Source organism: Phalacrocorax carbo, chromosome 16 (genome assembly GCF_963921805.1).
Source record: "Phalacrocorax carbo chromosome 16, bPhaCar2.1, whole genome shotgun sequence".
NCBI lineage: Eukaryota > Metazoa > Chordata > Aves > Suliformes > Phalacrocoracidae > Phalacrocorax > Phalacrocorax carbo.
This window is the reverse complement of record NC_087528.1, coordinates 155288-178670: the sequence shown is the minus strand read 5'-3', so window position 1 is coordinate 178670 and position 23383 is coordinate 155288. Positions and strand designations below refer to the sequence as shown.

General features: G+C 54.3%; 1 protein-coding gene across 7 annotated transcripts in view; it reads right to left on the bottom strand.

Annotated features, from left to right (window-relative positions):
- SEPTIN9 (septin 9) overlaps positions 1-23383 on the bottom strand; it is a 143289-nt gene that overhangs the window by 24956 nt on the left and 94950 nt on the right. The window contains exon 1 of one of the 7 annotated variants that reach the window (XM_064467452.1): positions 13205-13226. The exons of 5 other annotated variants lie outside the window; for them this stretch is intronic. Coding sequence is in view for 1 of the 2 variants with exons in the window: in XM_064467451.1 (XP_064323521.1) it covers positions 2782-2854 (73 nt within the window). In the remaining variant the exon portion in view is untranslated. Of the gene's footprint in view, positions 1-2781; positions 2879-13204; positions 13227-23383 lie in introns of those variants that run through there. One more of the 7 variants, XM_064467451.1, reaches the window with a different exon arrangement.

Below are 23383 nucleotides of genomic sequence, written 5' to 3'. Positions count from 1 at the left end.
GGACCAACTAACCTTTCAATTCTGGGGAGCAGCAATCTTACAAAATTGTGCATGTAGGGTGTAACAGAGACACTTTTAGAACCAGAGTGCATTTATAGTTCCTGGTTAACTACAGATGGCCGGCGGGACTGCAGCACGTGGAGCCTTCAAGGCCTCTCCCCTTTGCATGCTGAGCTGCTGACCACGAGCTATGGAAACGGATCCAGCCTGTGGAGGAGGTGGCAAAGCCACATCTTTCCCTTTCAAGGGGACAAGAGGAGTCAGGAGGAGGCAGCAAAGCTGGAGCTGTATGCAAACCCAACATGGCCCAGGCACCACTGCTTTCTTTGGCTGCCCAGTCAGAGCCACGGCAGCATCCCCTGGTGCAGAATGCAGCAGGTCGATGCTGCTCCCTCAGGGTACCAGAGAATGCAAGGCATGGCTTGGTCTGAAGCTGGGGGGCAGCCAGCACCCCAGAGGAGGGCTCAGCCTGACTTGCAGAGACACCACTGCAGACCCTGCAGCACCAAACTGTAACTAAGAGACAGTTCTATTACTCAATTCCAATCATCTGCGCCTGGCTGGTAAAACCAGGCCTGAACTGCAGTCTGTCCCTCGCACCCCTGGGCACCAGACTATGGTTTCAGGCTGGCTGCTAGCCCAGGCCCACCTACCAGCCAGTTACGTTTCTTTCTCAGCTCCACCCAGGTGCCAACTGACATGACCTAGAAATAGCAGAGGATGCTGAGCTACACTTCATTAGACCAAATCTACCCAAGAGCTGCCAGAGAAGTGGCCAGGTGCCTCATAAGCATGCAAGATGCTCCAGGCTTGAAGCTTTTTACTCACACGGGGGGATAAATCCATTTTCGGAAATCAAAAAAGGAGGCAGCAATTCGAGCGCTTCAGTAGGCAACCAGGCAGGGCCACAGTGCTGAGCCACAGGCACGAGCCACGGGCAGGGACCACGCGCAGCTGCATAGGTTGAGCCGCCCCTGCCAGCCGTGTGTGCTCGTGCACTTCTATCCTTGCTCGCTGCTCTACTAACAGTCCTCCGCAGCTCACCCTGTGCTTGCTCTTTCATTTACAAAAAATGGATGCTCCTGGCTTTCCCGTAGCTGATTCTCTTCCCAGCTTAACCCTCTGGCTGCCGCAGGCTCGTCAGTCACAGGCATTTCTGGGCTGGGATGCCGTGAGCTCATCCCAGAGGTCAAACCGTGGTGCCAGCTCCACCTGGATACAACCTCAAGCACTCGCAAACTGCTGCCTGCGATCTCAGGTGCAAGCCCCCCCGCCGTACGTACGGCATGAGGCCAACCACCACCCTCCCCCAGCTCAGACACGTGCCAGCCCTTGCTGCACAGCCATACATCCTCATTTCTCGAGCCACGTGAGGCAGCAGCCCTAAACAACTTACAGAGACCTGCAAGGAGTTGTTATGCTGATCTCTGCCTGTTTGCCCAGAGAAGCTTAAATTGAAGATGATGATCATGAACATCCCCAAGTGTTGCCAACTCCAGTCTTGCAAACCAAGCCCCGCACCTCGGGCACACGGAGGTCTCCGGCCATGCAGCCCCAGTGGTCTCCCTCCACAGGCAACTTGCCCCGGAGGTAGAGCGAGAGCTGACCCCAAGACCAGCCCTGCCTCTCTGGGACAACCCCACTCAGGGGCTGCACATTGTCCTGCACACCAACGCCAGCAAAAGCTATTCCATCAACCGGCCCCAAGCACCGAAACACCGATGGCCAGCACAGCCCTTGCTCCCCGCAGACAGGCTCAGGGTTGCCCACGCCCGGGGGGTCTGAGGACCCACATAAAACTGATTCCCTGGTAGGTCTGGGGAGGGGACCTCCTCCCAACTCCCCGTCCACCCTGGGTGATGGTGTTCGGCACAGGAGGGATGCGGGGACCCTTCCCAGTGCCTGGGCAAGAGAAAGCACCTCTCACCTTTCACCACTTCTCTGGGGAGCTCTGTGCTTTGAAAACAAAGAGACAGGCAGCGTCCGCAAACTCAGCTTGCCCAAAAAGCACTGCAGGAGGAAAGTGTCCCACCGCAGGCCCTGCATGGGCACCTCAGCCCGGGCACCTGGCACAGCTGTGTGTGCCCACAGCCGCCATGCTTCAGTCCACGCTGGCCTCCCACGCCTGACTGAGCTAGACTTCTGGAGCTACGGCAAAAAAAAAAAAAAGGCAAGCCAGCAGCACCAGTGCCGCCAGCACCCCGAGGTACTGGAGTATCCAGTGCGCAAGGAGGGATTTACATCCTGAAGTTTTTAGTTTAGCTTTTTTTTTTTTCTTTTGGGGGGATGGGGCGGTCGGGGTTGTTTGGTTTGGTTTGGTTTTTTTTGAGGGGTGGGGGGTTTGGGTTTTATTTGTTTTTGGTTTGTTTGTTTTGTTTTTACTATGGGCAACTGCGTCCCTGATGCCCCGATAGCCCGTTTAACAGGGGGCGGCAGCAGCAGCAGCGGGTAGACCCCGTGCCCCCCCGCACACTGCCGCTATTCATCCCCAGACAATGCCGGCATCGCGGCCAGGCGGCCGCCGAACAACAGCCCCCGTTGTGGGTGGCAGGGGCGACAGGGGCTGGGGGGAGGCTGCGGGAGAGCTCCCGCGGCCGTAAGCGGGCACCCCCACCCCGGCACCCCCCCCGCGCTCAGGTGCCCATGCCACCCGCGGGAGCCGGCAGGACCCCCCCGCGCTCTCAGACCCTCCCCCAGAACAATTCACCCCCAAAAAGGCACTTCTCCCCTATCAGCCCCCACCCCTCCGCTGCCCCCCGGCCCCGGGAACCGGAGACTCACCCGCGGCGGCGGCGGCTCCAGCAGCCGGCGGCTCCCCGCCTCCTCCCGCGCTGCCCTCCGCCTCCTCCCCCATCGTCCGTCCTTCCTCCTCCTCCTCCCCCTTCAGCCCGGCCCGGGGGATGGAGCCTCTTCCTGCGAAGTCTGCCTCGCCCCAGGGCGGTTTCCATCCCCCTGCCCCGGGCCGGGAAGGCTCGCAAAGATTAGGAGGGGGAAGGGTTAGGGGGACGATGTGCAGCACGTCCCACCCCGTCCCTCCACCCTCGGTCACTCCCGGGCCCACGCAGGAGGTGCGGGGCGGTCGGCAGTGGCGACTTCCACGGGGAAGGAGCGAGGCTGGGACAAAGTGAGCAGCCCCAGCTCGGTCCCAGCCCGAGCAGAGCACGGTCCGCTCTGCTGCTCCAGGGACGAAGGGACAGGGGTGCATCCCCGTCCCCAGCGCTGAGCACAGCTCAGTGCTCAGGCTGAAACTTGCCTTTGGCTTTCAAGCATCCTGAAATTCTCCCAGCAGAGACTGAAACCAGTCTCCAGTGGGTGTTAACACCGCTTGACTGTGGGCTCACTTTGCTCTGCAGCTGTTTGAAGACCCCTGAGCTGCATCTTGCATCTACCAGGGACGAGACGGCAGCCTACATCCACCAGCCTAGTCGCTTTTTAAAATCATGTCAATTAAGCTGAATAAAGATATTATCTGTCTCCATAAGCCCTTACTGCCTTACATCTTGATTACCAGAGCATCATCACCTCTCTCCCACCAGCGGAAAGCAGGGCCCCAGCCGCAGGAGGGAAGCCACAAGGTGCAGGGGGCCAGGCGGGTGGGCTCTGCCACCAGGCCCTGCCCCACCAGCAGCTTGGGGTCCCAGCCAGTCCCTGCTGTGGGTCGAAGCCCCCTTGATGCTGCTCAGCAGGAAGCCCTGGGCAGCAAGCACGGAGAGCCCAGCAACACCTGCACTACCCAGACTGCTGGGCCAGGAGCCGAAGGGGTTCTCTCTCCCTTTGCAGCCATGATGCAAAGCCAGCCTGCCTCTTTTGGGCCCCTGGTTCTGACATGTTACTTTGACCTGTCCTATGATCTCAGGGTATTTTTGTCCCCAGCTCCCTGGACTTCTCAGAAGGTCTGCATTCCCAGAGAAAGGCCTGCAGGTGACAAAAGGGTTAAGACAGATTTGCACATTTGTAGTTCTCAGTACCCAAAGGACTCCATTTCCCAAGCATAGTCCCTGCACAGCCCACAAACCAGGGGCTAGTAGTACTTGTCCATCCTTTTTGACCTGTTATCAGCATCACCCAGCTGCTGCCAAACTCCTGCTCCAGATGCAAACCCTGCCGCCCGCACCAGCAGCACTGCAGCCCGCTCTGACCTGCCATCCCTGGCTCTCATGTGGCTGCCCTCTACCTTCGCCTTCCAGACCACCAGCAGTGGCAGCTCTTCCTTCACCCAGCGCAGCTGCCACATGCCTTGCTGGCAGCATCCCTTCCCTGCAATGCCTGGCAAGGCTGGCGTGGGCTGCCCTGGAAACGATGGGTGCTCAGAGGGGTGAGACTTGCATCCCCCCGCTTCAGCAAGTGCCACAAATACCAATCTCTGAGAAACCTCCACCCCAGCACCCAGGCAGGAAATCCAGCCTCAGTCTGCTTCACTGCAGCTGTGCGTAGCTTTCTGCTGGATTACACGACTTTTTATGACTTAATAAAGCTTTAACCCCTATCAATGGGCATTAGTGTTTTAATCTCCCTAATCTCCAGGAAAATCCAATGCTAGATGCCAAACTGGGCTTGCCCAAGCAGCAGCTGGGTCTGTTTGCAGGTCACTCCAGCCACGTGTTAGCTGGAAAAAGGCAAGAGCAGAGCTGGAAAGCAGATCAGCCTGGCTCTGTAAAGCTCTGCCATGCTCACTCAGGTACTGTACTTGCAGAGGGAATAAGGGAGGGACCTCAGGTGCCCATGGGCTTTGCAGATGCAATCCACTTTTCACATCCCTGCTGTTAAATTAACCACATCTGTAACATTGTGCAGGTGTTAAGCATCCAGCACAGGGTTTGCTTGCCCAAACCAAGGCTGGCAGCAGAGGCATAAGCACAGGTGCTCAGCCATGTGAAGCCTTGCTCCTCAGTGTTGTTTTCCCATATTGAATCTGTGGGTGTGTTTTAGTCTTGCCTGTGAGGGAAAAAAAAAACACAGAAAAGTTCCCCCCTTGGTCACTGAAGTTCTGCAAAAGCATTTGAAGCAGAATGGGAGCTCACACTGTTGTTTTTCAGATTACTTTGTTGACAATTTTTTGTTTCAACTCATATCTCATCCTTCCCAGAAATAACCTGAGGTGGGGGAGCAAGCAGCTCAGAAGGACTTTAAAGTGGCATCTTTGGCCTCAAAGCGAGTAAGTACTTTGGGCTTTGCCAGCTGTGTTTGTCCTCATGAAGGCTCTCGGGTGGCTTTGGAGCTGTGTGCACAGAGGAGGCACTTGCAGAGTGACAAACAGCCATCTCCAAGATTTGTTGTTACAGGAGCACCTCTCTATTCCTGCAAGAAAAGCAGGGCTTTATCATACTTGTTCTCCCACTGCACATTTCTGTCTGTAAGAGCTGGCTGTGCGAACAGGCAGGACTGACCAGTGGAGGAAGGAAGCAGCCTTACCCCTATGGTGCAGATGGTGCAGATGACCAGGAAAAGGATTAAGTGACTTGCCCAGGGTCAGGCAGAAAACTTAGAACAGAGCCAAGAACTGGATCCAAATCCCCCATTCAAACTTTTAAAATCACAAAGTTATTGGTCTACTCTTTAAAGAAATAATAATCAGAGCTAGGAACAATTCTAGCAAGGCCCTCTCACTGTTCTAAGTTGTACCAAGGGATTTGAACTAACTACAGATCCAGTTCTTGAGCTTACAACTAATCCAAAATAATAAGGTTCCTGCCTGCCTTATGCAGTTCTTATCTGTACTACTTTATCCACCAGCTTTGCAGGTAAAAGTGGGTCCCCATGTCACAGCCACGCTGAACAGGGCAGTGGGGACAAGACCCGGCATTAGTGCAGGGCTGGTCAGGCTCAGTGGAAAAGGTGGTCCAGCACTGATGCTCAGGAAAGGCTGGGAGGCAGTAGGAGCAGCAGATCACCAGCGATGGTTTCCATAATACCTCAGTTTTCGGGAAAATCCAAACCACCATCTTTTATCTTGCACCAGAAAACTGTCTGGCAGCACTGCAGCTCTCCCCTACACTGGGCAATGCTCTGCCCTTGGAGTACATGGTCAGCATGTACTCCAACTCCAACCACAGCTTTGAGGAATAACTGAGATATGCAAATGAAGACAGCTTAACCAGGACTAGCCGGCCTATGAGGGAGTCCTGCTGGGCTGCCAACAAAAATGTTTCACCCCAAGCTGCCCAACAGTAAGAAAACATCAAATCCCTTGAATGTGGGGAGCACGAGCAGGACATCTTTTCTTGCAGGAACGCTAAAGGGACATTTCTAATTTGTACTGCATCACACCAATCCCCAGTTAAAAGTGCAGCATTAGCGTTTAGTAAATCATTTTTGTTGTTTCAGTAGTGCAGCAATGCTGACCACCTGCAAGTCCCCAATGGCTTCGATGGATAGCTGGAAAACCTGCCAGCTATATTTATAATCTCAGATCAATAGCAGAAGGAAAAGCACACCCAGAGACCTTGCTGAAGCACCAGCAAGCTCAGTGGAAGGCAGCATGACCAAGAAAAGGGCATGGACTTGCAGACCAGAAGACCAAAATTTAGTTTTTTAAGACTGGAAGAGACACCATCACTTCCAGCAGGAGCAGAAAGGATCCCCCATACCAGGAACATCTAAAACCAACCCCAACACTTTTCTAAGAGCCTAGCTGCAGGCGTTACCACTTGGGAAGCGCTCTGGCAGGCAACCACTGTGGTCCCTTCTGAACGTGCAGGGTAACTCTCCAGAAGGTCTGTAACAGTAGGATCTACAGAATGGTATTTCCTACCTTCTGGCTGTACTGGACTTCCAAGTCTATCCATGATGCTGTTTTTACTCTTTCAAGCTACCTGGGTTTTGGCATTGAGCAGCTTCTCTGAGCAGCCCACATCAGAGACACACCCCTGCAGGTATCACACCAGTTCCTTCATAAGAAGAGTTATTTGGTGGCTTAAATCTCCCTAGACGGAGACGGCAGTGGAGCAGCAGGTACCATGGGGTGCAGGTGCTGCTGGGAGCATCTCAGGCCCCTGCAGGCTCCATCAGACAGAACACGGACATCCTGAGACAGCACAGGGAGCGGCCACCATCCACCCCCTCAACGCCTTGCACAGGAGCAGGCAGTAGGGCCTGCCAGCATCATTGAACTGTGGCCGTTTATATTGAACTCGTGTTAGACACAGTGCCAGGACCATTCCCACTCCCAGCGCACCAAAAACCAGGGACTCCTCCAGCCCACTCCCATTCTCCAGGAGGGAAGGAACTATTTCACAAGCTGCCATTGTCCAGCATGCGCACCTGGCACCATGCCCTTGGCATGAGTCACATGCTCTCCAGGGAGATATGCCTCGCCTACCGGCATCATATCCCACACCCCACGGAGGCCATGCCTCACTTCCTAGCGTCGCATCCCAGCAGTGGCCCTGCAGCAGCATCCCTTCCTCCAGCATCTTTCTTCTGCAGCAGATCTGTGCTGCCTGCTCCCTTGCGTAGGGAAGGCAGGAGGCTCCTTGCTGGGCTTGAGTAATCCATCACTTTCCAGAAGGGAATGTGCTTTCCTCAGAAGCTGCTCTAGGGTCATGAATATTTGGAAAAAGCAAGAAAAAAACCCATTCCTCCTAACATCCCCCCAACCTTGCGGGGGTTTGGCCACTGATGTTCCTGTTTGGACAGACATGAAGTGCATGCAGCATCTTCAGGGCAACTCCCCCAACGCCGCAGCTCTGAGCACAGGTTTTGCTCAGCAGGCACTGGTCTGCCTTGGCACTGAAATGCTGCGGCTCAGGAGTCACCAGGACAGCTCTGCAGATGGCACAGCTTGGCCCTGCTGAAGGAAATGCACCTCGCTCCTTCAGCTGCTGCCTTTTCTTTAGGAGCAATCCTCATCTCTCCTCCTCAAGGGCATGATCTACTCCCCAGACATCCCCAGCCAGACTATCACAAGGAGAAATTACCCTCAAAAGGGAAAGAAAAATCCTCTATACATCATCCAGCCAGCATCCCAGAGCCCCACGCCACCAAACCCCTATACCCTGCCCTGCGGAAAGACAGGGGGCAGACGGACCCTCCGTGAGTCTCAAGCCACGGGGCACCTTGCAGGGGTCCAGCACTCTTCCACCGCTGCCTCTGTTTCTCTCACCAGCAGCAGCATAGTTGAAGTGGACTCAGCAGCAGGGGCAGAGGACGAGTTTGGTGAAAATAAATCACCTTTGTAAGGCAGAATGGTATGGAGTGAAAAATTCAGCCAGCTGGGTCACCCCAAAGCTCAAGCAAACTTGCTCAAGTAGTTTAAACTCTATTTCACCCCAAAGTGGCATCTCCTTTCTAGATGGGGAGATGCTCCAGCCCTGCCAGGCAGTGACATCCCTGGGGGTCACAGCATCCACCTGGTACAAATCAAACTGCAAAGTGGGTGCTGGGGTGTCCTATGGGTCCCTGCACATACACGCTCATCACCAGCAATGCGATGGGTAACGTCTGTGCAAGCAGGGCATAAAGGGCCTTTCTCCATCCTTTGTGTGCTTCCCCTTTTAAGCCTATAAATTCTCTTTGGAGGTAAAGAAGAAAGAATTTAAGGCACCCTAACCTTGAACAGAAAGAAACCCCATTCAAGCTGCCAAGCTGCCGGGCTGTCTCCTGCAGCTTAATTAATAGCAACCCATCCCCAGAAAGCTGCTTGCAGCGCCAGCTGTCTCCTCTGATGGAGGTGCTTTTCTACGAATAATAGCGCTTTGTATTTTGATGCAGAAAGGTCAGGAGGATGGGGGGAGGGCGAGGACGGGTGGGAGAGAAATGCATTGCTTCCCTGCAGCTCCCAGCGCTGTGAGAGAGTCCCACTCAGTCCCCATCTGCTCCTGGGGTCAGATCTGGGAGGTGGCGACACCCCTCCATCAGCCTTGGAGCGACCACATCCTAACACTCAGGGGAGCAGAAGGGCATGGGGAGAATTCAGACATGTGGTCTGCAAGCCCACCGCTGCCAGGAGACCTGGTGAGCTCCTCCTGGTGCCACTTCAACAAGGTCCTGGACCCCCCACAGGGAAATCAAATCCTTGCTCTGCTCTTATCAGGAGCCATCCTGGTAACAGCACAGGATCTGTGCTGCAGGGAGCTGGCGCTGGGCACCCCTGCCAGCTCTGCCAGGCCACCAGAAAGGGACAGTCCCTGCTACCATTTGGCTTTTGCATAAATAAATAAGCCAAGTCTGAGAGCAATGTGGATGAATCCAAGGTGACACGGCAATGTGGTGCAGCGGAGAAAAAAAAAACATGAAATGGACGCAAGCCCTGGGTGTGCGGCATGAGATGCCGACCGACCCCAGAGACAGCTACGAAACCACCTTCACTTCTGTTTGGCTACAGCAGATTAGAGCCAAGCACCAAGTACCAAACCAAGCCACCTCCTCAGAGGCTGGGCAAAGGAGCCGAGGGCTTCCCTGGAGCCATAAGGGTGCTTTCTGCCTGCAATCACCCTGCTGCTGGCTACTAATAAAGTCCTCCAGCTCTCCAGACAAAATTAAGCTCCTACCCCCAGCCCAGTGCCAGTGTCTGCCTGGGCACCAGTGCCCCATGGAGCACCACTGGCATGGTAATTGCTCTCCACGGAGCACACAAGCAGTTCTCCCACAGTCGCCAGCTGGCCTGGCCTCTGCTCGCTGTGACTTCTGTCCCCTCCCTGTCCCACCCATATTCCATCCAGGCAGCTGGGGCTACCCCAACACAGCGAGGGCTCTGGTCCCAGTGCAGGACTGCAGCACATCTCCCCTTCCATCAGCTTATCTGGGGGAATAGGAAGAGATAAAAAAAGCCAAAGAAAGGCAGCAGAAAGCTGAGTTAGGGCAGGTCCCCGTCCCACACACACGCCAATGCAGTCCCCTACCCAGGCATCAAGGCTTTGCCACTTCAGCCCCTGACTGCGCAGGGGGAGGACATAGCCTGCACTGCCCCTACTTCCACCCACAGCCACCCAAGGAAAAGGTCTCTGTTGCTTAGCAAAGGGCTATTCATCACCAGGACTGTGTGGGATGAGAAAGGGTTAACCCGCTGCAGCTGGGCCAGAAATACTGTCCAGGACAAAGAGAGATTTAACGTCACCCACATCCGCCCAGAAAAGAAGGGGCCTTAATCCAATTCCCAAAGAAAATGTGGCTTTTACAGCCCCGTTTGACCAGGCCCCTCCAGCAAGTTTTGCATTCGCAGCAAGTGTTAACCCAATTTGGGAGAGGGCCATAAAATGGGAAGATAAATCACTTTTCCACAAGTTTGTGAGAAGGGAGAGCCGGTGGAGGCAGCTGGACACAGGCACCATCCCTGCGGCAGGACACGGGTACGCAGGTGTCTTATCCTGGCAAGGTCTGATGGCCCCAAAGCACCCCCAGAGCAGCCACACCTCGGCATCGGTTCTCATATGATTTATCAGGGACTGGAGAAAGCACCCCTGCCGAATTCCCACCGGGTGATGCTCAGCCGCACCCCACCATAGCGATCGCTGATGGCAATGAGGGCACATGGGGAGGAACCTGCACGCGTCCTGACACTGCCTGGCATTTTGGGGACCACATCTCAGGATGATGAAGGTGAGCCAGCATGTGCCGGAGAGCTTCAGGGTGGTAACGGCAGAGCCGTGCCTCTTCCCCAAAAGGACAGGGATCCAGGGAACAAAGCCAGGGATGCTGCTGGGAAGCAGACGGTGTTCACACCCACTACGGATGCAGACAAACCACTTTTGCCTTCATCTCGCAGCTGACACCCGGGCACGCATCCCATGGTGCTGCATCCTTTCCTGCGTTACAGTGCGGCCCCGACAGCTATGCCCCTGCAGCAAATGGGGTTTGCCAGCCTGGACCCTCTGCCACTGCTCCTTCCCAGGCCTTCCTGTTACCTTGAAATGCCATGTGCCAGCTCCCCCACAGGATTTTTGGACATGTACTCCTAGGATGTCACTGAGCTGTATTTGCAAGGTTAATTCTTTCAGTCTAGTTTTTGTTACTATTTTTTAATGAATGAGCTAGCTTTACCATATGCTTCTCCACAAAGTGCCTACCAAATTTTAGAGATAAATGAAATGAAGCATAGTTGTATTCGGACATAAAGTCACAGTAGCCAGCAGGTGCAACCCTAAGTGAGCTGTCCTTCCCTTTCCCAGCCCAGCCTTTCCTACATACTGGAGCAAAGCTCAGAAATGTTACTCAAGGATCAACAACATCTCCAGCGTGGGTTTTGCCCAGCCCTGGCATAGCTTCGACAGGGCTGGATGTAGTGTCACGGCCATACGGAAATCACAGCATTTAAAATCACATGCTATAAAAATTCCACTGTGCTTGGAGAGGGAAGTCTGGATTCCCCACGGAGAGGCATCCAGGAACCGCTGCTGCCAGGTTATTAGCTACCAAGCCATTAGACCCTGGCACATCTGCATACTTAGAGCTATTGCTAGCATATACTAATGAGAATATACATGCTTAACAGCTACAAGGTCAAACACATTCAATGCACCACCACCAAGCCACCCGCAAGTCCCACAGCCACACAGGTATTTTGCTCTCAACGTGGAAAATCACGGACTGCAACTACAAAAGCATGAAAAGGGTCACAGATCCCAGGGCTATTGCAGTCCTCCATGTGCTCCAAACATATTTCTTCTATCTCAGCATGTCCATACCTGCACTCAGGATGCCCTTACAGCAGGGCTTTAAGCAGAGCACACACCCTGGATAACTGTACTCCTGGATGTTGTACCCTACAATCTGGAATCACACCTGGATGGGACAATGGCACTTAAGGGTTCACATGTAATCCTAATTCTTGCCTTTTTTTTTTAACAGGGTGGTGCCTAAACCACCACTCATCTCAAAACCAAAGCTCAACGGAGCGTTGCCTGCCCATGCAAATCTCCCGTCATGCGGCCCAGACCCGCCTATCTAGTGGGGGATTTCGGTCAAACCAACCAACGGCTCTTAGCAACAGGGAACCCAGGACCCTCAGCCAGTGCATCTCCAACAGCAGCGTAAAATCTCTACGCACCCTAGAGTTGCACCACCTGTCTGCTCCATGTGCAGCCCCCACCATCTGTGGCAGCAGCAATTCCATAAAATTAAGCAACTTGCTTAACACAAGAGGTATTTAACCCAAAACTTGCCTGGCACTATAGTAAAATGTTCTCATGTTCCTCTGGTCCGTGCATTCGTGCAAGTTCACCTGAGAGCAGTGGGAGCAATCCCAGTGGGCTGTGTAGGGCACACGGCTGCTCAGCTCATGGAGGGCTAGATGCCCATAGATCCAAAGAGGGGTTTGGGGGCAAGATGGAGGGACCTGCAATTTATGGAAGGGCAGACACAACACCCTATCAGTGCCCTCTAATCCTAAACTATAAAATCCCCGAGAAACCCTATATAAACAGCCCAGTATATGCTGAAAGCCACCGCATGGGGCAGCAGTATTGGCCTCATTGGAGCCCAGCTGCTCCCCCAGCCCTGATCTGCCCTCGTAGAACCAGAGACAGTCTCGGCCCCGAATACGTCAGCCCAGATCCATCCCGGATGCATGTCCCTGAATGAAGCGTGGTCGTTCCAGGGATGGATAGAAAAACCCTGGTCTGAAATTCTCTGGCACGAAGCCTCTGCCACACAGGGGCCGCCTGCGGGCAGGACCAGCGGGTCACAGCACAGGCAGGAGCAGAAACCCCCCAGCTGCCTCCGAGGGGTGTAAAGGTGCCGGGTGACAGCGGGTCGTCGGGGTACAAGGGGAAAGGCACTATTCCTGCGGGCACACACCGCACACGGCCTGGGCTGCCCGCGCTCAGCACCCTGCCTCTGCCAGACTGAAAAACCGTGCACTTAGCAAGCCCAGGGGGTTCCCACCACGTCACTTAAACATGCATGTTTCCAATCCTCCGCAATCACTGTGCAAACAGCCCTCATGACCGGCGAGAGAAGAATGAGGCACCATTAATTTTTTTTTTTTAATTAGAAAGGGAAGCAAAAACACCCCCCAAGCTTCCCACAGCTACAATGCTGCGACACAGCGCGGAACAGACCTGCGGGCGGGACCGCGGTGTCCGCACTCAGCCCGCCCACGCGAGACGGCGGCGCGGCGTGACCCGGTTGCCGCCCCCGGCCCCGCCGAGCGCCCGCCCTCCCCGCAGCCCCAGCCCCAGCCCCAGCCCGCCGCGGGGCTGGGAGCGCACTGCGGCCCCGGCGCCCCCGCGGGAACCCCCCAGCCCCGGCGCGGAGCCCCCGCACTCACCCGGGCGGCCGCAGCTCCCGCGCGGGGCCGGGGCCGGAGGCAGGGAGGGGGTTGGACGGGGCTGGTTCAAAAGAGCCAATTAAAGAGAAAAGCCAGGGGAAACGCTCTCAGGGCGGGGGGAGGCGAGTCCTGTTCCTCGTTGCTGTCCCACGCGTGGACACTTGCGGCGCTACTGGGGACAGCGAGTGGCCGGCAAACCCACCCCCCGCACCCCGCTGCGGGGCCGGGGGTCCCGGCGGCAAGAGCCAGAACATCGCGCCCCTTGGAAGGGATCTGACCTCCGCTAGCAGGCAGCTGGGCGCCCTCATCCCCCTGCCTTTTTTCGGGGGGGATGGGGGTCCCCAGGGTTCTGGGTGCCTCTAGCACATCCCACAGCGAGTCTCCCTGAACAGGCGGGGACACACATCCTGGGCACAGGCTGCAGCTCAGGTTTGGGGGTTGCTGCACGTATGCTGGGGCAGGATGGGTGAGAGAAGGAGAGAGCAGGAGTCTACTTTTGGGGAGCACTTCCCACATGGGCACTGAGAACTACAGAAAAGGGCTGGGGAGAGGAGGATTTCCCCACCGCCTCGTTGGCCTGGTGCCCTGGCACCACCCACCAGCGCTCACAAGGATGCTCCAGAGATGGGTTTCCCCCAGTGCTCACCAGGACAAGGGGCCATCTAACACCGGAGGTTCCTTCCCTATCAGTTCACAACCAACTTCCAGAGCAGAAACTGAGGAGAGACAACCATGGGCTGTTAGCCCTCTCTTACGTCACCAGATACGCTCCCCAGGATGCTACAGAAATGTGTTTTCCCAGAGGAAGTAATGCAAGAGCATCACCAATGCAGCCAGCAAAGCTGATAGCAACCAAGCGTTTGCCGGGCAGGCAAGGCTGCAGCAGCCCCTTCCCACAGCTGCACAGATGCAGACAACCACCCCTGGCCCCTCTGGCCAGGGCAGGGCTCCCAAATCCGGTATGGACCCTTCCGCAGGCAGTACTCTCAACCTTGCCTGGCATTGCCAGCAACCAGGGTCCCTTTTCACTGTGGGAGCTGGGCGAGGGCAGCCTGCCTGCAGCAGGGTCCCAGCCCACTGAGATCTGACAGCCCAGGGAGCCCCCATCACCTGGTGATGGATAGGATTATCAGGGTCGCTGCCGCCCGGTTTCACCCCCAGGACCTAGCACCAGCTGCTGTGACTCCCCTTGCCCACTCCCTGCGTGCTTCACCTGGGCACTGAGACACGGCCCAGCACATCCCCATCCCACGGCAAACCTGAGCGGCCAGCACACTCGACTCTGGCCCTCCCTTAGCACAGGCCCTGACAAAGCGTTCCCCTGCACCGATGCCTGCATCATGCCCCTGGTATTTTCCCCTTGCTGAGCCACTGCTCTACTTTTCCCCTCCTTACCCTTCAATCTCCCTTGCACTCATCACATGGCCAGGGATCCAGCTTGCCTGCTCCACGACTTCCTTCTGGCACAGCTGTGGAAACACCAGCACAGCCTTTACCTTGGCTTTTTATTCCCCAAGGCTGGGGAGAGCTCAGGCAGGGAGACTTACACAGCCAAGGGTTACAAGGAGGAGGACAGTGCACACTGCCTGGCGTCTGCAAGAGCCAAGGTTGGTTCAGCACCTATTTCAGTTGCCGCCCCAGAGAGCCTCTCCACAACTTTTGAGAAGTTTTGCTCAGTTCTCTTCATAAAGGTCTCACAAAGCAAACCCCTCCTGGCTCTCTGCCTCCCTCACCCAGACATAAAGAGCACTCAAGTTTCTCCCTGGGTAACGCTGGTAAAAGCCTCCAACATCAAAGGCACCACACAACAGTTATTCCCCTACACCCCGCCCCTCCCATGCAGCAGTGCTGGGGCTGCTTCCCTTGAAAGTATAGCAGCCTTGGTGGTTAAGGGGCCAACTGCACTCGAGACATAGTTGGATTGGTGTTTTTTTTTTTGTTTTCTTTTTTAAAAAACTCAGCCACAAGCTGGGGAACTTGGGGCAAACCTGAGCCACGCTTTCCTTTGGGGGCAACGTGAATAGCATGGTGCCGATGGGTGCTTGCCCGCTGTCTGGCGTGTGGTCACCCAAAGAAAGGGGAATAAAAATATTCCCTGTGCCAGTCCTGTCTGCTTGTTGCCCAATATTAAAGGAAGCCACTAAGTGTCCTGGAGCAAAAACACATGCACCCTCTGAGCAAGTATATTCACATACATTTCTCAGTAGCCTTGGCAACTTGGTTCCTCCATCTACAAAACAGAAACAACTCCTCTCCCCCTTTGCAAAGTACTTTGATATCTCTACAGCAAAGCAGGGCAAGGGAGGGGTGTTTACCTTCCCGGAAACAGGGAGCAGCATTTACACCCAAAACAACAGCCTCAGCACAAAATTCCGAGGGAGAGGGAACAGTTGCAGATGCAGCAGTAACAGCCGTGGATTCAGAAGACAGGGAAGACTAGAAAATAGCTTCAAACACCGCAGGGATTTCAAAAAACTCATAGGACCACATGCTTTCTTGGCCCATTTAAGAACGTTCTTCATCCCTTCATCCCACACAGCAGTTGTTCCTGCCAGATCACCGCCTGTCCAGGCTGCTAGGTTAATTTTATTGCTGGAACACTGAAACAACCTTCATTTGCAGGGGGGAGGTGGAAGGGCTCTGCCATTTAACACTTGGCCGTGTTCATGCTGTGATTAATATCACCCTATGCACAGATACCAGATGTTCTCGAGGCAGGCTGGAGCGTATCCTAAATTGCACCAAGATGGAATTTTTGGGCAATTTTCAGGGAGTGCTGAGGGCAGGCACTAATGGGAGCACAGAGATTTACACAGATATGAAAAAAGGGAAAAAAAAAAAAGAAAAAAAAAAGGAAAAAAGCCCATGGGGTTATGGCACTGCTCATAACCCTGGGGTTGGTTGCAGTGCCATGGGGTACACTTCTTATAATCAACAGTTTGTCATTCAGGGGGCAATTACTCCAAATCCTGTTCTTCAGTGGGCCACAAGCCTCTGATTTCCATGTGTTCAGAGCAAAAAAGACTTCAGTTTTGCCCCTGCCTCTGCTGCTCCCCCAGAGCTTCAGCTCTAGGAGGGAATTGCTGGTACAGGAACAGCAAACAACCATTAGGTTTGACCTCTCCATACTGCTTCCCCAGGGTCCCACTGCAAACCCACTCCAAAACAAACCCCTCTAACCAAGCACCTCACTCCATCAGCACCTTCTCCCCACCCCTCTGGGCTGCCCGCTGGGAGGAGCATCCAGGGGTCACGTACATGGGCGGCTGTTTAATTAGAACCAAATCCTATCGTGTTGGAGACAGGGTCATTCCAACCTTTTGAAGGCCACACACCGCCCTGCCATACAGCTGACCTCTATCAGGCCAACTTCTCCTGGCCCTTTGCTGGGCGCAAGGTGACAGGGTGCATCTGCTCACGGCAAGCAGAGCTGAGACTGGTGGCCTGACCATCTCCAGCTTGATGCAACTCGACGCTTGCTTGAGGAGGGCGAGCACCTCGCTGTGCCAAGCGGTCACGGAGCAGTATTTGTAGCCAAGTCCTCTGCAGCTTCATACCCAGTGACCGTGGCACTGTGAGCACAGACAGGCTGAACCAGCAAATACTGAGGTCCAGATCAGGAGGGAATTTGCTGGGGCATCTTCAGCATGGCAGAACTACAAGAGGCACAGAAATCTCACCACAGGATTCCAGTGACCTCTCTTCTCTGCACGCTTCCTGCTGGTCCTACAAGTGGGCCATGGCTGACATCCTCAGAATATGAAGCCAGGCAGTTCCAGGATCTGCTGGTTTTCTCTTTTCTTCTTTGCCCGGTCTGGGAGCTTGGAGATGAAGTTTGGATCATTCTCAGTCTCCCCAAACCAAGGCATCGCCATACTTAGTTACACAGAGGTGGCCCAGCTGTGGTTCACACACCGTTTTGACAGCGCTGGGTGCTGCTGACTACGCGACTGGTGGCAACTGCTAGCACCAGTGTCACCAGGGCTCCTATCACAGATGAAAAACTAGAGAATAAAAAGAGGGTCCAGTGCAGAAAAAAAAATAGCGCTAGCTGTGCCTTCAGCCATAGGCGTGAAAAGAAGCAACAAAAAAGAGCATTTCCCCTCCCTGAAACTCCATCGTTCCCCACTGCCAGAGTTGGACACACTTGCTGCTGGCAGGGGAAGCACAGGAGTGTGTGCGTGTCCGTGTGTCCAGGCAGGACCTGCAGCGACCACAGATGTGAGAAATCCCACATCCCATGGGGCTGCCTTTTTGTTTCTGCTGAAACAGTAAGGTCTGGCTGACGCCAAAAGCCTGGTTTGGGGGTTTCTTTAGAGTAGGAAGGAAGGGTAAGCTCTCTGCAGGCTCCCGGAAAGTCCCTGCTATAAAGGACCTCACCCAAGTGAAGTTTCTCTCTGTCTCTTCTCCAGCTTTTCCCACAGCAGAATCATGTCATGCATACAAAACCATTGCTGAATTGTGAATTTACACCCAGAAACAAAAAGTAAGAGACCTTGTTACTCACTACTTTGAGCAAAGGTTAAATTCAACCAAACACATCAGCTTTTTCAGACTGGGCGAGTGTTTGGCAGCCAGCGGGAAGGAACGGGAACGTGGGAATTCCTCCTACGACTTGGCAACGGGCTCTTCTCCCAGCATGGAAGTCTTCTGGGATCTGTTCAGCCTCTGCCAAGCTAAGAAAGCCCCTCATTCAAGGGCTCAGTAATCTCACAGGACATCCTGCAGCCCAAGGAGGAGTTTGGAAGAGGGGTGGGACGGATTCAAGCTGCCTAATTGCGGGGGGGGGTGTGGGGGGTGTGTAGAAAAGGTGGGGTGGTAGAGCTGGATCAGGGATGTCTGAACCTGCTGTGTGGAGAAACACCTCTCTTCCTACTGACTACAGAAGATGCCTACAGCTAATCAGCTACCAAGTTGTCCGTGCTAAGCTATAACATGAGGTCTGCCTGAGATAGGCTCCATCACAACATAAAAAAAGCCACATTAATATTTCCAACTCCCTCATTTTATATCTAGAGGCGTTAAAAAGCAGCAGGCCAGAGAAACAAGCATGTGATGGCCCACGACCTGTGCACGAGCTGTTGGGGAAAGGTATGGTCCTCTCCTGGAAAAGGCTCTGGTGTTTCTGCCCCTGCCCACAGCAAGGGGATGTGCCCCTGCGTGCTTCTGACTGCAGGAGGACTTGGGCAAGCTGTGGCAAGCCAAGCTCTACTGAAGGACAGCTGGGTTTTGGGTGCAACCACTGATGGTGTCGGACATGCAATGCAAGCTTTTACCCCAGGTCCAAAACGCTCATGCTGGGCACCTTCCTTCAGCACCACCCCAACACCAAGACAGGCCCTGAGGCTCTCTAAAGACTAATAATGCCACACAACTCCACTGGAGCTCCCAGGCCCCCAGCAAGGCATCCAGTCCCTTCCTCCCTCGCCCCAGCTACTCCCCTCATCCTATTCCCCATTACAGGGCATGTCTTCAGTTTTGATGCTTTTCCAGCATCAGGGTGATGGGGCAGTACTGTGTTCAGAGACACAGAAGAGCCAAGACATACACCCTAAAAGGTATTTAAGGACCTAATTCCAATTTTGGTGGCTGTAATTCCCCCTGAGGGATTTCTGTGTATATATATAGAAGCACCAATATTTGAGAGACATTTACGGGCTGACCTGCACCACGATCACACCAGGAGTTCGGAGCTGAGTGGGGAATGGAGCGGCCAGCGCCTGCACCCGTATCTCACCATCACCACTCATCACCCTACGCAGCATTAGATATACACAGACCTTGCCCAGTGCTCAGCACTGAGCATGGTACCCATGGTGGAGGCCAGGAAGGCAGATGGTCACATCTGTTGGGAGAGGTGGGCCACCCAAACTGGTAGCTGCTACTGAATAAGCTCTCAATGGATCATCAGGAACCATCACAGGAGCTGCTGCAGGTACAGTTGCCTCTCAGAAAGCAGAGCTTGGCTTTAGGTGTGAATAAAAGAAACATTTTGTCAGACCTACTGTGCATGCCTGGCTCACATTTTGATTTTGGGGTTCATTTGTACCTGTTTGGCTCTGTTACACCTAATCCCCAGCTTCACAGCAGCCACAGACCTAACATGTAACAGCAGATCGTGCTTTCTGGTCCAGTGGAAGAAGATCCTTTCATGGGATGTATTCAGAGCAGCTTCCCTGGACACAAACCTGCAGGACACCAAGGGTCCCCCCCAGCCTTGTCTCCATTTCCTACAAGGACTGGAGAACATAGCTAGGGGATGCTCCAGACTGCAAGTCCCACAGGGTCCCCCACAAGTAACTGAGGAGGGGATGCAGCACCCACCAACCCACATCAACGTGTGTCCCTGTCCCTGATGCACTGGGCACCACACACCGGGCCAGGTTCCCAAACCCCCATCACCCCATGAAACCAGAAGAGCCCGCAGCAACCCAAGCACCACTCAGAGCCGCCCTCCTCCCCAGGCAGCAGTGTGGCTGTGATGTGCAGATAAGGCAGTGGCTTCACTCTGCGATGCTCGCAGCTTCTTAAAGGTCACAGGCCCCATTAGGTTTGAGGTTTTCGATTCTGCAGGATACAGCTGTCATTTCTGATGCTCTCTCATAGCCAAGAGCAGAGTGCTGCTGCCTGCAGTGTGTCCCTGGGGGCCCAGGTCTCCCCACTGTCCCCCACATCCCAGCAGTACTGGGAGCACTCTTGGGGCTCCAACCATCAGTCACATTTTTGATTCTGAAGGAAAAGCATCACTCAAGGCTCCAAGAACAGACTCCGGATCCAGAGTTTGGCAAGGGCTAGAGAGTAAGCTTATTTTTTAGCCAAAGAGCAGTGGGAAAACCAGCTGTGCCCACAATCTCATCAAGGGGAAGCCTTCTGCCCAGAGAAAACCAAATCCTGCCAGGACTCCGGACAACTCAGACTCCTCTGACTCCCATTATAAATCAGCTCCATCATGCAAGGGGAGGGAATGTTAGGAAACAACCCCGTTATAGAGAAGAGTTGGAATAAGAACCCACCACAATGCTCTTATGGTCTTTTATGGCCGTGGTAACTCATTTGCTGACAAGACCTCCACCCATTCAATGCATGAAGCACCTCAGCTCCAACAAGGAGTCCCTGTGAGTGAGAGAGAGGTTATGCACCAGGTATTGCTGTGTCTACTAGAAGAGCCAAAAACCCCACAGCTAAGCACCCTCCTTTGCCCTGTGCACTGGTGAACAGGGACCAGGAGCCACATCCCACTAGCCTCTTCTTAGAACCCCAGCACACAGACCCCAGGGCTTCTGGAAAGCATCCTTAAAATAACCACTTCAACAGCCTCCCAGGTTGCCAGGACCAGGAAACAGGTAAAGCCTAAGGCACAAGAAACAGGAATGCAAAGACAAGGCATAAAAATATCTGTTTCTTCTCATCTCACAGGTTTTTTGTTTAACAACCGAGGAACACCACCTTCTCACAGCTTGGCCAGGCCAAGCTCTCTTGGTCTTTAACAATTTCAAGGGCAAAGGCTGGGTACTGGGTTTAGCCCTTGGGGGCCACAGGCAGGTCCAGCACAGTCCCACACTGCCCAATGCAGGATGGATGTCCCTGCTCTCCCCATCCCATCCTGCTCACAATGTCTGGGCAAGGCAGGATCACAGGGTCTCACAGAGACTTGCTAAAACTCCCTCCTTGGGCCCCAAATTGCCCATTCATTTCAGATTTAAGACAAGCTGAGTGATCAGCTTTGGTCTCCCTACAGACCTGTGGTCCAGCGAGAGGAGCACTGCCCTCTGCCCTGCGCAGAGCCTTTCAATGAGCAGTTTCCAAACCCTTCCGTGCCTCTCCCACTGCTGCAGCCCCAGGGCTCCACATCCCTCTGCAGGAGCCGTGGGAAGGAGGGCTTGTCTTGCAGATGAACGGACTGGCCTGCAGTCACATGGAGGGAACAGCTGGGAGGGGGACCCCAGGAGTCAGCCAACAAGAAGAAGAAAAATAAATCAACCACACAATGATTTACACAGCAGCATTTGCTCCTTCCTGCAGACCCACATTTTCACCGCAGCTGCTCAGCAGAAGCCAGTGACGCTGAACCGCCTGAAGGGCTCCAGGACACTTCTGTGGAAGGATGTTTCCTTTTTCAGTGAACTCGCCCCCATTCACCCTTCCCCAGGGCACCCGGAGCCCCATGGACCCGGGGATGCTGCGTGGGTAACTGCTTCACCAACTCCATCCGCAAGGTTTTGCTGCAGGATGTGATGAGCCGGGCAGCAGCAGGCTTTGACCCAGCACCATTTGGGACAGCAAAGCCTTTTCATTTCCCCATTCTGTGTGACCACCTTTCTGGTCCCTGCACAACATTGCAGCCACGTAGGCCAACGGGGATGGCTCCAAGGCAAATAACACCCACCCAGCCCACCCCTCCACTCCTGCCGCCCACAGCCCTGCCTGCACGAAGCCATGCTGGGACCAGGGCTGGCTCACTTCCCCCAAGGTTTAACCAGCCTCAGCGTGTTGCGCAAGAGCAGTGGGCACCACTGATGTATTACAGGGCTGCATACACAGCTTTCAGCCAGCTGTAACTACTTTTGGCGTTTAAATCAGCCTCATCATCCCCTCCCCCAAGTTTGCTGGCCAAAGCCTTCCTGGGGAAAAGCACCTCCCATAGAAGAAACTGCGAAAACAAACAGGGTGCATGCCTAGCCAAATCTCTAGCCCCAAGGGCTGTGCCGATCAGGGTTTAGCAGGGTTATGTGCCGTGGTGAAAGGTGAGCATCGGCAATCTGCATTATCAACATCCCTAGGCACAGAGTTGCCTGCTGAGGATGGTACTTCCCCCTCCTGATCCTCGCTCCTGCAGAGTGGCCAGGGCTCCCACTGCCCCACATGAAATGGTGCAGGAAAAGGGGTCAAGGAAGAAAGACAGGGAGGAGGATGTTCAGAGTACAGCATAATGCTCCATTCATGGTAAACCTGCCTGAGAGGGCACCCACATGCTCTGCTTCTCCTCCTGGAGCTGGAACAACGCCTCCCAAAGTGGCTCAACTCCCAGCATGGGCATAAGAGGTCTCATTTTTCTTCTATTATGAGCAATTTATGATTCTTAGTGACTGTCAGGAGGAAGTCAGTGTGAGTGAGCTCAGACCAGCCCAAGGTGCTGCAGAGAAAAGCTCCAAACCATACCCCACTTGCTCTGCCTGCAGCCCTGCAGCTCCCACCTCATTCCTCTACTGCAACTGTGGGTGCCCAGCTGCATGGCATAGGTATTTTTTAGCCAACTGATAACATTTTGAATAAAATTACCTAATTTTCCATGTTCCAGCCAACAAACTGGGGTTTGGAGAAGCTTTCCATAATGGGGCAGTAATCCCCAGTGAGCTGAATTACATCTGAAGACGCAACACCCATCAGAAAGCTCCACTGTGGGCCACCCTGCTCCACAGAAACGCTGCCTCCCCCTCCTCAGTTACTGCCCTTCCCCACGCTGCCTGCACACAGACTCTCATTTCTTTTCCACCCTTATGCATCTCCGTCCTGCACGGCCAGCCAGCCAGCTGCTATTCCCTGCCTGGCCAGGTAGATGGTGCTCAGCCAGCGTGAAGAGGGAAGTTATCCGGGATGGAAAAATTAAGTTGCCTCTGATTAACTGAATAACTCAACGTGGTTTCCACAGACAGATGTGGAAGGTCCCGCTCCAGCCCCAAACAAATGGAACCAACTCAGATCCTGGTCATCTATTTTAGACTTTTGCCTTTCACTTCGGGCTGGAAGATGGCAGGTAAACTGGTAGCAGATATTTCATCAAAAGCAGTGCTTTCCCAACTCTCATTTCCTGGTGGAAATTCACTGACAATTTTCCCCCCACAGCTCTCCCCACATATTTCCCACAAAACCAAAACACAGCAAAGCCCAGTGGAGCAGGAAACGATTTGCTCATTTTTCCCCCTACAAAGTTGGGGTTGTGGGGGTCCGGGGGAGATGGGGGGGGGGGGAGGGGGCAGGAGGGGCACCAGCAGGGGCCCTCATCCTGCCAGAAGCTGCCAGGAGCAGCAGGGGGTTGTGTGGTTCGGGGCAGGGCAGGTACAGGCTTTCCATCACATCACCCCAGGGTTGCTCTCCTCTGCCGTGCCGGATGTAGGATGTCTAATATTTCTCCAGTTCTGTTTTAACACTCACACCATCTTGGGAGCAGGAAGCTTAAGC